Below are 14596 nucleotides of genomic sequence, written 5' to 3'. Positions count from 1 at the left end.
GTGTCGTGCGTGTGTGCGTGTGCTTGTGTGTGTGTGTGTGCGTGCGTGCGTGTGTGTGTGTATGTGCGTGCGTGTGTGCCTGCGTGCGCGCGTGTGTGTGTGTGTGCCTGTGTGTGTGCGTGCGTGTTTGCGTGTATGTGCGTGCGTATGTGCCTGCGTGCGCGCGTGTGTGTGTGTGCGTGCGTGCGTGTGTGTGTGTGTGTGCGTGCGTGTGTGTGTGTGTGGAGAGGGGGTGCAATGCGAGATACGCAAGAGCCGTCTCAGCAGGCGCTCGTGGTAGCTGCAGTTGAATCACGATCGTATCTTCACCACCTTCGCAAAGAATTTATACACTGGCATTACCGTCGATGTGCGTGTATGCACGTGTTACGTGGAGTGCGTACACACGTGTATTACGTGTGTGCGCGTGCGTGCGTGTGCGCGCGTGCGTGCGTGTGTGTGTATGCGCGCGTGTGTACTATTTATAGGGGAAATCTTACTGTTGAATGATGACTTGGTAAACTTACAATAATTATAAATGTTTAATCGCACCCGCTACCAATCTCTCCCCATGCGTTCACATTCATTTATAATATATATGTTATTCCAGCTTTTTTATACGAAGGTAGTTAACAATGAAGTCCATGCCGTGGTCTCTCGGATTCTTAGCCACGTCATCCTCGTAACTCTGAAAGAAGGCATCGACGATTTTTGCTTTCTCATGCGGAGTGCGGCTATCGGATAGACCCTGTAGAAGCACGCTGCTCCCCCAAATACGGATCGAACGCACGTACGACTGTGCGTGAGCGCGGGCTGCAGCAACGTCACCTGGCGGCGAATAAAACAATTATCAGTTACAAGCTGGATGTGCAGCTAAGCAGCAAACAACAATAACACTTTAATATAACAAATCGTTTCACACGCGTATTCATACGCGTCACGCGAGTGATAATCCTTCACAATCTAAATAAATCATTCTCATTTATTAGTATGCTTTTGCCAGACTATTTTTACACTGATTGTGCCTATGTAACGTAATGATCAACCGGATGATGCGATTTTGACTCGCCGTGACCAACATACAATTATTACGAATCGCTTGCGCTACCTAGCCTGACTGCGTAGTTCACAGTCCTTGTGTGCACCTCGCTGGTACAATAATGTCACTCACATCCATAATGTTCTCGTACTAACCATCGATGCCGCTTGCAAGCCATCTGTCGTGGAAGTAACAGTGCACCAGCTTTACTTCCATCGATTCCAGGCGGAGGCCAAGCTTGTAAACAGGAGAATCGGCGTTTATCAGAGGCTCCTTTTGTTCCTCCTCCGTGCGATTGTAGGTGTTGATGTTCATGCTCTGGAACTCTTCCTAAAAACACCACAACACACGGGATAATGGATTGTTAATAGTTCTTGATTAATAGGCATGTAAAACACACGCACGCACGCACGCACGCACGCACGCACGCACGCACACACACACACACACACACACACACACACACACACACACCATTCATATTCAATGTCGCTGCGAATTTTTCCTGGAGCACAAGAGATTAATAATATGAGTATATCGACATAAAAATACGAGTAAAATAATAAAGAAACGATGTTTCTTTGCTTTTTGGCCCCCTGAGACCGCCCGAGTCGTACCTTGCTAATGATGCCTTATCTTCAGCCAGCGTGCGATCACTTATCCGTCATGTGTTTTAAACCAAGTTTACACTTGATACGCTTGGTGTTGTCTCCACATATTAATTATCTTTACTCGGTACCAAGAGTTTAGCTATCACCAAAGTCGCCCACTACTAGCAAATGGTGCAAAAAATTGTTTAGTAATAGTGGTACCTGGTAGTCTGACAGTTCTTAACATAAAAAGGCTAACGCAAATATGCACTCGCTGCTGTCACAATTATGCATAAATAACCGAACCGTTAGTTGTGAATTGCTGTAGCCTATCGTTGGCTTAAGAGAAACAGGAGCAATCTTTGGCTACCTGGCTAGCAACTTTCCATGGCCCTATGTACGAGTATGGTCTCCTCCAATCCTCAAGCCGCCTGGCTGTCTGAACAGCTGCATCTTCCTCGGGCCTACGGTGGTTTGTGTCGGCGAAGCCCCGTACAGTGATTTGCACGCCTGGCGTAGAAATGAAATAAATAGCTATAAATGCTATGCTGAAACGACCACAAATATCGCTGAATAACGTAGAAAGATTACTAGAACGATATGGGCCACGAGGGATGTTTGTAAAACAGTTTCGTAGGTGTTGCTTCGAAGCTGCTCCGACTTACGGGATCGACGCACTGCAACGGTAGCATACGAACTATCTGGCGTACATTCACAATCTAGCAACTCTATACATGTATGCACCACAATATATAATAATATATATAATAGCATACATACACATATAATATATATTAATATATATAATAATATATATAATATATATCAATCCGTGCCTGTGCGCAGTGTGCGTGTGAGTGCGTGCGTGCTTGCGTGTGCGTGTGTCTCTTTATATATATATTATATAATATATATATATATATATATATATATAATAATATATATTTATAAGTATATATGTGAAATATATGTTATAAATATAAATAAAGCTGTGTGTGTGTGTGTGTGGTGTGTGTGTGTGTGTGTGGTCGTGTGTGTGTATTTTAGTTGTCAATATGCCATGTTTATTGCATTAATCTGTAATATAATCTCTACGGTAACCTTGCGGACCGTAGAACAGCGACGTCCAGTCGTTGAAGTTGATCCATCATAAACTACCTCAATGTCGAAGTCTTCTCCGTGCTTCTTCCTGATGGAATCTATACAGTATGAAGCAAACTATGGTAAGTCTATATCAGTAGTATCGTCGTCGTCGTCGTCGTCGCCACCGCTGTCACGATCAGTAGTATGTCAACGCCTACTAATCGAACTTGATTACACGTTGGTTTTACGAGTGAAGTCTGAGCTAAGGCGTAGGTTACTCATGGTTAGCTTTGCTTTCGGCTTTATTACTGAAGGTATAGAACTGTAACGCGGGATGTAAACAGTGGAATCTCTGTTGATAGCCGACAAGAATTACGGTCGTGCATGCTTATCATATTAAAATACACGCAAGAAATAATCGAAAAAATGTCTTTAAACCTAATCGTCAACGAAGTATTTGCTCGTCATAGCTAAGGCCAAGGTTATTTCAACCCTTTCCGTGCGAAATCGCGCAGGCTACGACCGTTGCTACGGGCGTTGGTCGTACCGATGAGGAGTTTAAAGAGTGCCATAGAATTCCCTCCATCAGCAGCGGCGAAGTCTGCGAGCAGGAAGCTCCCTCTACCGGGGAATGGAACCGCATCTGAGAGAACGGAAATATCCTGCTATTACATGCATCCTTTAGCTATGTTTACTTGCTGCGTTATGTGCTCTGGTAGTGGTAGTGGTAGTGGTAGTGGTAGTGTTGCTCTGGTAGTGGTTGACGTGCTATATATTTGCCGTTGTTGGTATTACGCAGTGAGAGGTTGACATGTATTACAGGGTAAATTCTCGTCTTCTATACTTGATGTGTGTGACAAAATTGGTCGTATATACATGGTTCAATATGCTATTCTCATGAATTTGTATGAATTCAAATGCTAAATTTATTTATGTGTACGTGTGTGCGTGTAAGTGTGCGTGGGTGGGGGGGCGTGCACACCTGCGCCCATGTGTGCGCGTTAGGCGAGTGCAAGTGTACAGTTTGGCGATACGTTAGCCAACAGTGAATCCAAACGAAACATATTTTGGAGAAACATCTGACAAATAACGAGCCTTATAGCCCATGTCGCCGCGCGTCTAGACCGAATAAATATGATTTATGCGAAATGCGACTATACTATAATAACCTGTGATTTGATTTCTCAAACTTGATCAAGTTATACATCTAGCTGCCCTAGAGGGTGTTAAACTAAGAGGTAATTAAAGGGTGTAAACGCGACACAGTCTAATATCAGCGCATGCGCATACGAAATAGTGGATGCATATGCCTGCATGGTCATTGTATAGGTTTTTTCCTATATGCCGTTATATTTCAACACTAAAAAATATATGAAACTAAATAAAAAATTGATGTATCACTCACTATATATACATGATACAATCTACGTGAAGCACACGTCTACGCAAAAAGTTATAGACTCATAATCCACACGCACGCACGCACGCACGCACGCACGCACGCACGCACGCACGCACGCACGCACGCACGCACGCACGCACGCGCGCACACACGCGCACACACACATGAACGCACGCTTGGAAAGATGCGGCTACCATTTAGTGTCTATGTTACCAGTACATTATTAGTGTTATTATGATTTAAGTGTGACTGTGTCCGAGAAAGCGAAAGTGAACGTGCACGAACACAGTAACCTAGCGCGAAGTTGGTTTATCGCCAGAATGATCCTAGAAACAGTCAAGTTTTTACACTACAGCATTTACTTATAGTTACTAATACTAGCTGTCACCCTGATCATACCGATAGCATCCAGGCAGAGCTGCGTTGCTTGCTTGTGGATCTCAAGACAGCCGCGCATTGATTCACTGTGTAGGCCAGCCCCAACAGGGCCTTCATTCTGATAGAAGACACGAGGCAGTTCCATGCTAGCTCTGAGTACAAACAGTGGTATGACTGAGTGTAGCGGACGCTATAAATGTATTGATAATATGCATTTTTTGTTGTACTTTGATTTAATTTTTTTTGTAAAATACATCACATCAATCTTTTCTGTTGTACTTTCATATTCAAACTATAATCTCTGCATGTGTGTCAGTGATATGATAGCGGATACACTTTGCTGTATCCTTCCCTGTAACCTCCCTGTATGCCTCCCTGTGACCGCCTCACTCCATTTGATTTATTAGAGAAAACTTGAAAGAAATTAGTCCAAGATGTTGATAGACAATTAGATGCAAATTTACTCTATTTTTGAACTGTTAACAATTTAAAACTTTTATTTAATGTACATAATTGTATTATTCATAAGTGTCAAGTCTTTTATTATGAAATATATAATCTTGGAATGCACTTGTTTTTCAACGTGGACCACACGCTCAGAGAGACCAGACGAGCCAGAGATTTAGAATATAGTACAAATTCGAGATATTCCCCAGGTCCCCAAGTGCGCCAACGAGTTTTTATGACAGTATATCTTAACGATTATAATATGACAGTTCAGTCAGCGGTGAAACGGCCTAGTAATAAATTGAGAGCTGGAGAGTTCAATAGGACACAATGTTCTAGTGTACCATAGATCAAGAATATCACACGCGCACGCACACACGCATATGCACATACGCGCGCACACACACGTACGCACGTGCGCGCACACACACGTACGCACGTAAGCACACACACACGCACGCACGCACGCACGCACGCACGCACACACACACACACACACACACACACACACACAGTAACAGTTGAATGTAGCTTTTCTAAGGATAATGCAAATATACAACGATGTTCATGATGTACGTTTTGGAAGCACTTGTTATTGATTTTAATATTGTTTAAAGTTGTTTCTACTCTGCCATTTTTTGTAAAAATCATTGGATGTTTGGCGGGGGTAGAGTGTAAGGGATGCCTACTGCGGCTAATGATCTTGGATTAAGGTAACTTGGCATGGGCACTTGAAACCTCACAAAAAGTACGCTAAGTAAGATTCTTGGGCCATTAAAACATATAATATACATATTACATCAACAATGGTTTGCTAGCTCGATCTGGAGCGCAGAGTTATGGGAAATAACCTAAATGGGGCAATTTTGGAGCAGCATCTTGGATTCTGGAAAAACGCACAAGGGAGATTTCAGGAGACTTTTTAGTAATGTTATTCTACACCATTTTCTGAACCCTATGCCTGAAAAATTCAGCTTGTTTTGAAAAATGTCGCGGTTTTAGCTAAAAAATCTTGGACTTGTATAAGAGGTGAGAGCATGAGATGAAGGAAAACGGATTACGTATAGAGCGCGCAGAAGGTGAGCCATGCAGCGCATCATGTCGTGTAAGACACAGCGAGGGTTTACGTTCACGACGCTGGCTAAGACCGTCCTGAGAACGGTAAAGCGCATCGATCCTAGGTAGATAACATGAGGTGTCCCTTGCTTTACCTGTATTGATTTGCGCTTTGCTCGGTCTTCTCCTGCTGCAGCTGGTGGATGCGTAGCGGCTGCAGCGCTCGCAGCGTGGGCGGCGTCGATGAGCGATGCTGGGTGCTGCAGGTCGCAGGAATGCTGAGCGTGAACAGAACCGTGCTAGGATCTGGCTCCAGCCGGTCAGCGTCACGACTACATCAACTCATTCAGCTTCCTCTGGCTTCTGCGCAGCTGTGTGAGAGGGGAGGGGGATGAAGAGAGATGAGAGAGAGAGAGAGAGAGATGAGAAGAGATAGATAGATAGAGAGTGAGGTCAGAGATAGATAAATAGAGAGAGATAAGAGGGGAGAGAGAGATGAGAGATAGAGAGAAAATAAAGGGAAAGAGAGAAAGAGAAAAAAAGAGCGACGAGAGATAGATGAGAAGCATGCAGCAGGGGCAGCAGCAGCAGGGCAGTAGTAACGGCACAACAGTGGAGATGACAGTTACCAGATAATGTATACTTTACTAAGTAAATAGGTATGGGATGACTAGATGGATGGAGGGACAAGATCTAGATCGATGAGCAGACTTTCAGCGTAGGAAACTTATCTTACTTCGCACGGGCCACTCTCACTTTACGCTGGAAACGCCTCTAGGTCAGAATTCCTCTGCATGCAAGCCTCCATCTATGATCTGTCACCTTTCTTCATGATGGCTTTCGTGTTCTTTCCGCGTCATCTCACAGCTTCGTTTCTCCTCTGTCACCAGCTTCCTCTTGTCCAGCCTGTGCGCACAGAGGCAGACACGTGAGAAGCTAGAGCGCTGGCTAAACAGCTCAACTAGCTACTTAACTTGCGTATGAGCGGAGGCAGTGACAGAAGGGCTAGCTATAGTCCCTGGCAGCTCTACGGGTGTAGCGCCGCTTTGGCTCCCGGCTAAACAACACTCGTATTATTGCGTATGAGAGTAAGCTAGTCATTGGGCTATACACTAGCATAAGGTATGTAATCAGGTTTGTTTTTATGTTTTATTCTACAGACACGGCCACACGCACTCTGTGATTGGGCAGGTTAAGCCTACAGACCGCAACCTGATGATTTGGCAGAGTAACTACAGACAACGCACATGTGATTGGCAGAGTAACTACAGACACGCACCTGTGATTGGCCAGGTAACTAGCAGACAGCGGCATGTGATTGCAGGTAACTACAGAACACGCACCTGTGATTGGCAGGTAACTACGAGACACGCACAGGTGATTGGCAGGTATATCTACAGACACAGCACCCTGTGATTGCAGGTAAGCTACGACACGCACATGTGATTTGGCAGGTAACTAGCAGACACGCACATAGTGATTGGCAGGTAACTAACAGTACACGTACGGGGCCTGGTGATTGGCAGGTAACTAAAGACAGCACAGTGATGGGCAGGTAACTACAGACAACGCAGCACTGTGATTGGCGAGTAACTACAGACGTGCACTGTGATTGGCAGGTAACTACAGACGACGCACACCTGTGATTGGCAGTTACATACAGATCCAACGCACATGTGGATTGGCAGGTAACTACACGAGCACACATCCTGTGATTGGGCAGGTAACTAGCAGACACGCACTCTAGGTGTGATTTGGCAGGTACTACACGACAACGCACAATGTGATTGGCAGGTAACTACAGACAGCAAAACGTAGGAGAACAAAGCAGCGCAGACAAGGGGAGAGAGGAGAGAGGAGAGACGAGATAGGAGAGAGTGGTGGAAGAGAGGAGGAGAGAGAGAGAGAGGAGGAGAGAGAGGAGAGGAGAATAGAACGAGAGACGACCGGCATGATTTGCAGGTAACTTCAGAGCAGCGCACATAGAATGATTGGCAGGAATAACTACAGACACGTAACCTGTTGATTGGCAGGTAACTTCAAGGAACGCCGCTGTGATTGAAGGTAACTACAGACACGCAAGGCAGCTGTGATTGCAGTAACTACATGACACGCACAGAGAAATGTGATTGGCAACGGTAACTACAAACAGCGACACCTGTGATTGGGCAAGGTGACTACAGCGAGACGAGTGCAAATGTGGATTGGGGCTACTTCAGACACGTGCACCTGTTCTCCCGCAGGCGGCACACTGTGTCATACATGTCTGCTCGCAGCGCGCCGGACACAGCCGATGAGAAGAGGGAAGAGAGTGAGGAAGTTGGGAGAGCAGAGAGAGAGAGAGACGGAGAGAGAGAGAGAGAGAGAAGAAGAGAGAGACGATGGGAGAGAGAGTGAGAGAGGCGAAGAGAGGAAAGAGAGAGAGACGGAGCGAGAGAGAGAGACGAGACGACGAGAGAGAAGAGAGGAGGGAGAGAGAAGAAGAGAAGAGAGAGAGAGAGAGAGAGAGAGAGAGAGTAGAGAGACGAGAGAGAGAGGGGGGAGAGAGTTGGGAAGAGAGAGACGAGGAGAAGGAGAGAGAGAGAGAGGAGAGAGCCGATCGGAAGAGAGGGAGAGAGCGAGGAGAGCGCCCCGGACATCGCCAGTCCCCGGCCGCGCAATCCCGAATCCTGACCGCGTCCTCAGGACATCGCGACCAATCAGAGTCGTCGTCGTCGCTGTCGTCCTCCATCGCTGGCCATCCGGGTCCGAAGCCTGAGAGCGAAATACGACGGGCAAACTCTGGCAGTAACCTACACTGCAGCGCTCACAACTCTATAGAATGGACCCTGCCTATTATGGGACACATGAATGTGTGGACACCTGTCTATAACAGACATTTTCATCTCTGAGGGCATGGCATTTCCTTTGACTGGCGATAAAAGTGAAACAATCTTTTCGAACGACCACCTGCTTTATAAATGAACACCTTTTGAGGTTTTTCCCTTTTATCGCCATATTATAGGCATTATAGGCTCATATCAGTATTGCTATTGACCTTCCATCCTGCTTCCCAGAGCCCTGACCTTCCCCTTTCTACCCTGGCTCTTACCTTCCTCCTGCTCGCCAACGCGCTGACCTATATCCCCGCCTTCTACTGGCTTCTATACCTTCTTCCTGCTCCCAGACCCTGACCTTCCCCCTTCTCCCTGGCTCTTACCTTCTTCCTTCTGCACCTTCTTGACTCGCTTGATCTTCTTCTTGTAGACTTTGGTGAGGAAGTCGGCAAATTTGTTGTTCTCTCCCAGCAGAGAGAGAAACCTCTGTTGGAGATCCTTCTCACTCTCCTGCAGAGTCTCCAGCACCTTCCTCTTCCCCTCCAGTTTTTGCATGCACTCTATCGCCTACACACAGTAGAATTACACACGCAGTAGAGTTACACACGCAGTAGAATTACACACGGCAGTAGAGTTACAACACGGGCAGTAAGAGTTACACGAACTGGTAAAACAAGTAGTTACACACCAAGTAGAGTTACCACTGCAGTAGTTACATCACACAGTAAGTTTAGGCACACGCAGTAGTTACACATGCAGTAGTTACACACGCAGTAGTTACACACGCAGTAGTTACACACACAGTAGTTACACACGCAGTAGTTACACACACAAAGAGTTTACACAGCGCCAGTAGTTACAGGACACCGCAGTATTACACACGCATTAAGTTACACACTCAGTAGTTACAGGCAGCACAAAAGTATACAGCACGCAGTGAGTTTACAAGCACGCATAGTTACACGCACGGCAGTAGTTACCACCACGCATAGAGTTACACATCCGGGCAGTAGAGTTACCAATGCAGTAGTTACACAAACGCGCCGCAAGTAGTTACTACCACAGTAGTTACACACCATCAGTTACAGCACACAGTAGAGTTTACACAAGGCAGTAGTTACACACACAATAGTTAGTAAAAACACATGCATAGCTAGCACACGCATATTACAGCACCAGTAGAGTTACACACGCAGTAGTAACACACGCAGTAGTTACACACGCAGTAGTTACACATGCAGTAGAGTTACACATGCAGTAGAGTTACACACGCAGTAGTTACACATGCAGTAAGTTACAACACGCAGTAGTCACACACTGGCAGTTAGTGTACAGGCGGCGGCAGTAGTTACACACGCAGTAGAGTTACACACGCAGTAGAGTTACACACGCAGTAGTTACACACGCAGTAGAGTTACACACGCAGTAGTTACACACGCAGTAGTTACACACGCAGTAGTTACACACGCAGTAGAGTTACACACGCAGTAGTTACACACACAATAGTTACACACGCAGTAGTTACACACGCAGTAGTTACACACGCAGTAGTTACACACGCAGTAGTTACACACGGCAGGTAAGTTAACACACGCAGTAGTTACGCACACAGTAGAGTTACACATGCAGTAGAGTTACACACGCAGTAGAGTTATGCACACAGTAGTTACACACGCGCGTAGAATCACGTTACATCGTGCATTCATACACGTTGACGTCACCCGACGAAGAGACGTAGGGTCTTGAAAGCTCTCAGTTATCTATGTGATCCCTTTATTGCTATATTCCTATATGTGTCTCCCTCCCCTCTCTCTCTTACCTGACCTCTCTCTCTCCCTCCTTCCCCTTCTCTCTCTATACTATGTGTGTATCAGCACCTCACCTTGTTCTCCATCTCCAGCTTCTCCTCGACCTTCGTCTCGACCTTGCCAGCGAGAATGTTTCTCTCTCTTCTCAAACTCCTTCAGCAAAACCAGCTCTGGTAGAGCGTCATCTGCCTGCAACAATCAGAAAGACACCGGTCAGTCTCCCGTGGATAGGAATTTATTTATTTCCCTTGCAATGTTTATATTAGCAGCACTCATTGTTCAGCTGTGAGTGTAGAGGAGGAGGATGCGGAGGAGGAGGAGGAGGAGGAGGAGGAGGATCAGGAGGAGGAGGAGGAGGGAGGAGGAATCAGGAGGAGGAGGAGGAGGATCAGGAGGAGGAGGATGAGGAGGAGGAGGAGGGCAGGCTTACCTGAGGTCTCCGTTCTTGACGTCGACTTCCAGACAGCTCTTCTCGTGTCTGAGTAACATCAGCTCTGCATCAAACATCTGCAGTGTCTACGTCGATGACTCGCAGAGCTCATCCTGTCTAGTAGACCAGCATGTAAGCAACACAACCTCACACATGTAATACCTGCCTCCCCACACCAGCGTCATGCCTGTCTGTACACGTCAGCCTGTAAGCACACAACCCTCCACACATGTAATACCTGCCTCCCCCAGCCAGCTCATCCTGTCTTGTACACGACAGCCTGTAAGCACAACAACCCTCACACATGTAATACCATGCCTCCGCCACCAACCTCATCCTGTCTGTACACCAGACCTGTAAGCACACAACCCCTCACACATGTAATACCTGCCTCCCCACCAGCTGCATCCTTGTCCTGTACACCAGCCTGTAAGCACAAACCTGCACACATGTAATACCTGCCTCCCTCACGCAGCGTCATCCGTCTGTACACCAGCCTGTAAGCACACGCAATCCCATGCAAGCACAATGTAATACCTGGTCCCCACCCACCAGCTCACTGTCTGTAACACCAGGCCCTGTAAGCACACGAACCCTGCCACACATGGTAATACCTGCTGTAAGATAACTGGAAAACGTTAAAGTTATGTTTATATTTGTACGGCCCAAGAGGTGGCGCCACTAGTCGACGAAGAAGGAGAGATCATGGCGGACTATAACGCCTACACGCTCCTGTAAAGCGTCCTGTGTGACTTAAGTTTATTTGAACAATATAAATAGGTAAGGCACGACAAAGACAGTCGTTGAATCTGTATTCGAATGTGTCTCTAGAACACGAGATATATAACATGGCGCTGCAAGCAGAGGAGTATTTGAGAAATCTGCCGAACGGGGCAACAACTTGAGTGTAACAAAGAACCGAAAAGGCGGCCAAACCGACTGTATGTAGGCCTTACGTGCCATTGCTATTGTTCGCACGATGGCAGCCTCGATGAAACACGCTCAAGAAAGAATGCAGATGGGAGCTGATGCTGATAGTGCTAACTGCGAACAGCGGGCATATTTCAGTACCACAGGCCAATACAGCAGAACGAACTACTGCAGATCTAGCTGGCAATTATCAGCCAACAGGCAGCAGCAAACTGCAGGCGAACAGTCCAGCAGGCAGAGCAATACCTACCAGAATCATCTGCCTCGTGGCTAAGAAGGTAAACTGGGATTAATATAAACATTATTCCAGAAAAGCTAAGATATGGCTCCTTCTCGTAGCAATAGACCTATAGGAGCTGGCAACGAGCACTTTCTGGGCATTCGCCAAGGAGAGCCGGAACTGCACAGAGTTTGGATTGGGAATACTCACGCAGATGGCCATCGAGTCCGCCATGAACCATCTACATTCGCACGTGTAGATGCGCTTCGACTACAGCTCCCTGCCAGTCAAGGACAAGATATTAAGAAGTGTTGGCTATTAGCTTCAAGCCTAATCGACGACACAATCTGTGTGGACATCTCGACCAATTTCATCACTGCATCAAAAGCCTCACCAGTCGAATTGCAAAATTCCATAGTGAAGTGGTGGAAAAGGTAAAATGAATGGCAGACTTTGATAAGGCTTCTGTAATCAATGTGGCACAAGCAGCCATTGAGACCAACATTCTCGTCAAAACTTGTGTTCTGCACCGAAAAGGAAAGCTGCAAAGACCGAGAGTATGGCGAGAAGATCCAGGGGTGCCTGACCTTTCTGTAAGAAAAGGCCCCGAAAAGATCTGGAAAGCAGAAATGAAAATGTCACAGAGACAGACCCAGCTCGACAATATTCTGCTAGTTCTGCGGGGTGACCCGTAATCCACAGAGAAATGGAAAGGAACCCGAATAAACGAGGGCCGGTTCAGCAAGCAGAAAGAGCTGCACAGTCCCCAGAGACTAACTCTGAAATGAATAAGAGGAATGACAACTGAGATGTGTAACCGTGTGGTTACCCTAAAAACACCGGAGACAGAGCCAGCTTGCCGCAACAAAAGGGGAGAAATGCAAGTCATAGTGGTAAATCAACCATTTTGCAAAAGTGTGCAGAAACTCTGGCAAGGAAGCCAGAGGCATCATACCCTGAAAGCCAAAGACAGACGTTAATGGAGAGCATCATTTGGCTCATTAGGGCAACTAATGTGACTTAGTTAAAGTGACCATTTCAATGGGACAAAATGGCGCACAGCCAAGTAAAGGCTCTCAATTGACACTGATGCGGATTGGTGTTGCATTGCAAGAAGTGCGAAACTTGTGTCGGTGAAAGAAGACCCTGCGACAACCTATGTCCAACCACTGCAGACCATGCAAAGCTACAGTAAATGCATGGAGTACGAATGAAGGCGCAAGTGATATTTTCCAAGCCGACCTTGGCCTTTGGTGCAACGTTATCACCCGACGTATTGTTGTCTTCGCCGGGACTTAGTGGCACAATCCTATCTAAGGGCAGGGCTCGACTTAACGGTGCCGGGTGCCATGGCCCACCTGAACGCGCGCGGCCACCTGAAACTGTCGGGTTGGTGGCCGGCTGGCACACAATACAAATAACGGCCGTGGCTACGCACCGGTCTGGACGAGGAGCGCGCTAGGTCTACGCGTCCGGACATCATCTGCACACAGAGATGCTTGGGCGACAGCCGTACACGCATGATTAACGCAAGCTGATTACGCTCTTGCATGATTGGCTAATGTGTGTGTACTGTGCGTGCTGTCCATATGCGCTATGCGCGTGCGCCGTGTGCGTGTGTAACGCGCGCGCCGCGTGTGTGTGTGTCGTGTGCTGTGTGCATGTGCGGCGTGTGTGTGGTACGTGTGGTTTACTGGAAGCAGATTCTGAGAATGTAATCGGCAACCGTGCAGGAAAAAGAAACATGCTTTACTTGGCCTAAATCAAAACAGTAAGCTGCACCTGCAATCCATTCGGCTACCCATCAGCTGTGTTCGCGGCTTCGTTCCCCCTCAGCGCTTTCGTGCGCAATTCATTTTCTCCGAACGAGTTCAAGACAAGTGAGGTACATACCAGAGTGTATGTATAGAGAGGTGGTGTAGTGGATGATACACTGTAGCGACAGGAAGGGTGTAGTGGAGAGGTGTAAATGGATGATACACTGTAGAAGACAGAGAGGGTGTAGGGAGGGAGGGGTGTAAGGGATGATATATCTGTAGAGAGCAGGAGCGGTGTAGGGGAGGGGTGTAGGATGATACACTGTAAGACAGGGAGTGTGTAGGGGGGAGGGTGTAGGGATGATACACACTGGTAGAGACAGGGAGGGGTGTAGGGATGATACACTGTAGAGAACAGGGAGGGTGTAGGGATGATATACTGAGAGAAGCAGGGAGGGGTGGTAGGGAATGATACACTGTAGATAGCAGGAAATGGTGTAGGGAGGCGAGGGGTGTAGGATGAATAGCAGCCCCCTTTGGGTAGAGACAGGGAGGGTGTAGGGGGAGGGGTAGTAGGATGATACACTGTAGAGACAGGGAGGGTGTGTAGGGGGAGGGTGTAGGGATGATACACGTAGAGACAGGGAAGGGGTAGTAGGGG

General features: G+C 47.1%; 2 protein-coding genes across 2 annotated transcripts; both read right to left on the bottom strand.

Moving 5' to 3' along the window:
- Positions 1-502: 502 nt before the first annotated feature.
- On the bottom strand, positions 503-1732 carry LOC106812179. The gene is made up of 3 exons (XM_014816002.1): positions 1636-1732; positions 1174-1348; positions 503-807 (listed from the first exon to the last, which is right to left on the bottom strand). The coding sequence occupies exons 2-3, from the start codon at positions 1331-1333 to the stop codon at positions 581-583; spliced, it is 387 nt and encodes a 128-aa protein (XP_014671488.1). The 5' UTR covers positions 1334-1348; positions 1636-1732; the 3' UTR covers positions 503-580.
- Positions 1733-2658: 926 nt separating this feature from the next.
- Positions 2659-4647, bottom strand: LOC106812176. The gene is made up of 3 exons (XM_014815994.1): positions 4493-4647; positions 3239-3334; positions 2659-2807 (listed from the first exon to the last, which is right to left on the bottom strand). The coding sequence occupies exons 1-3, from the start codon at positions 4614-4616 to the stop codon at positions 2659-2661; spliced, it is 369 nt and encodes a 122-aa protein (XP_014671480.1). The 5' UTR covers positions 4617-4647.
- Between the last annotated feature and the right edge of the window lie 9949 nt (positions 4648-14596).

This window comes from Priapulus caudatus, unplaced genomic scaffold (assembly GCF_000485595.1).
Source record: "Priapulus caudatus unplaced genomic scaffold, Priapulus_caudatus-5.0.1 Scaffold616, whole genome shotgun sequence".
In the NCBI taxonomy this organism is placed as follows: domain Eukaryota; kingdom Metazoa; phylum Priapulida; class Priapulimorpha; order Priapulimorphida; family Priapulidae; genus Priapulus; species Priapulus caudatus.
The sequence above is the reverse complement of the archived record's forward strand: the minus strand, read 5'-3'. Positions and strand labels throughout refer to the sequence as shown.

Coding starts and splice junctions, on each gene's coding strand:
- LOC106812179 (XM_014816002.1), bottom strand. CDS start 1,333: ATGAACATCAACACCTACAATCGCACGGAGGAGGAACAAAAGGAGCCT. Junction 808..1,173: donor GCTTGCAAGCGGCATCGATG/GTTAGTACGAGA, acceptor ATTCGCCGCCAG/GTGACGTTGCTGCAGCCCGC.
- LOC106812176 (XM_014815994.1), bottom strand. CDS start 4,616: ATGGAACTGCCTCGTGTCTTCTATCAGAATGAAGGCCCTGTTGGGGCT. Junction 3,335..4,492: donor GCTCTGCCTGGATGCTATCG/GTATGATCAGGG, acceptor CCGTTCTCTCAG/ATGCGGTTCCATTCCCCGGT. Junction 2,808..3,238: donor ACTCTTTAAACTCCTCATCG/GTACGACCAACG, acceptor CATACTGTATAG/ATTCCATCAGGAAGAAGCAC.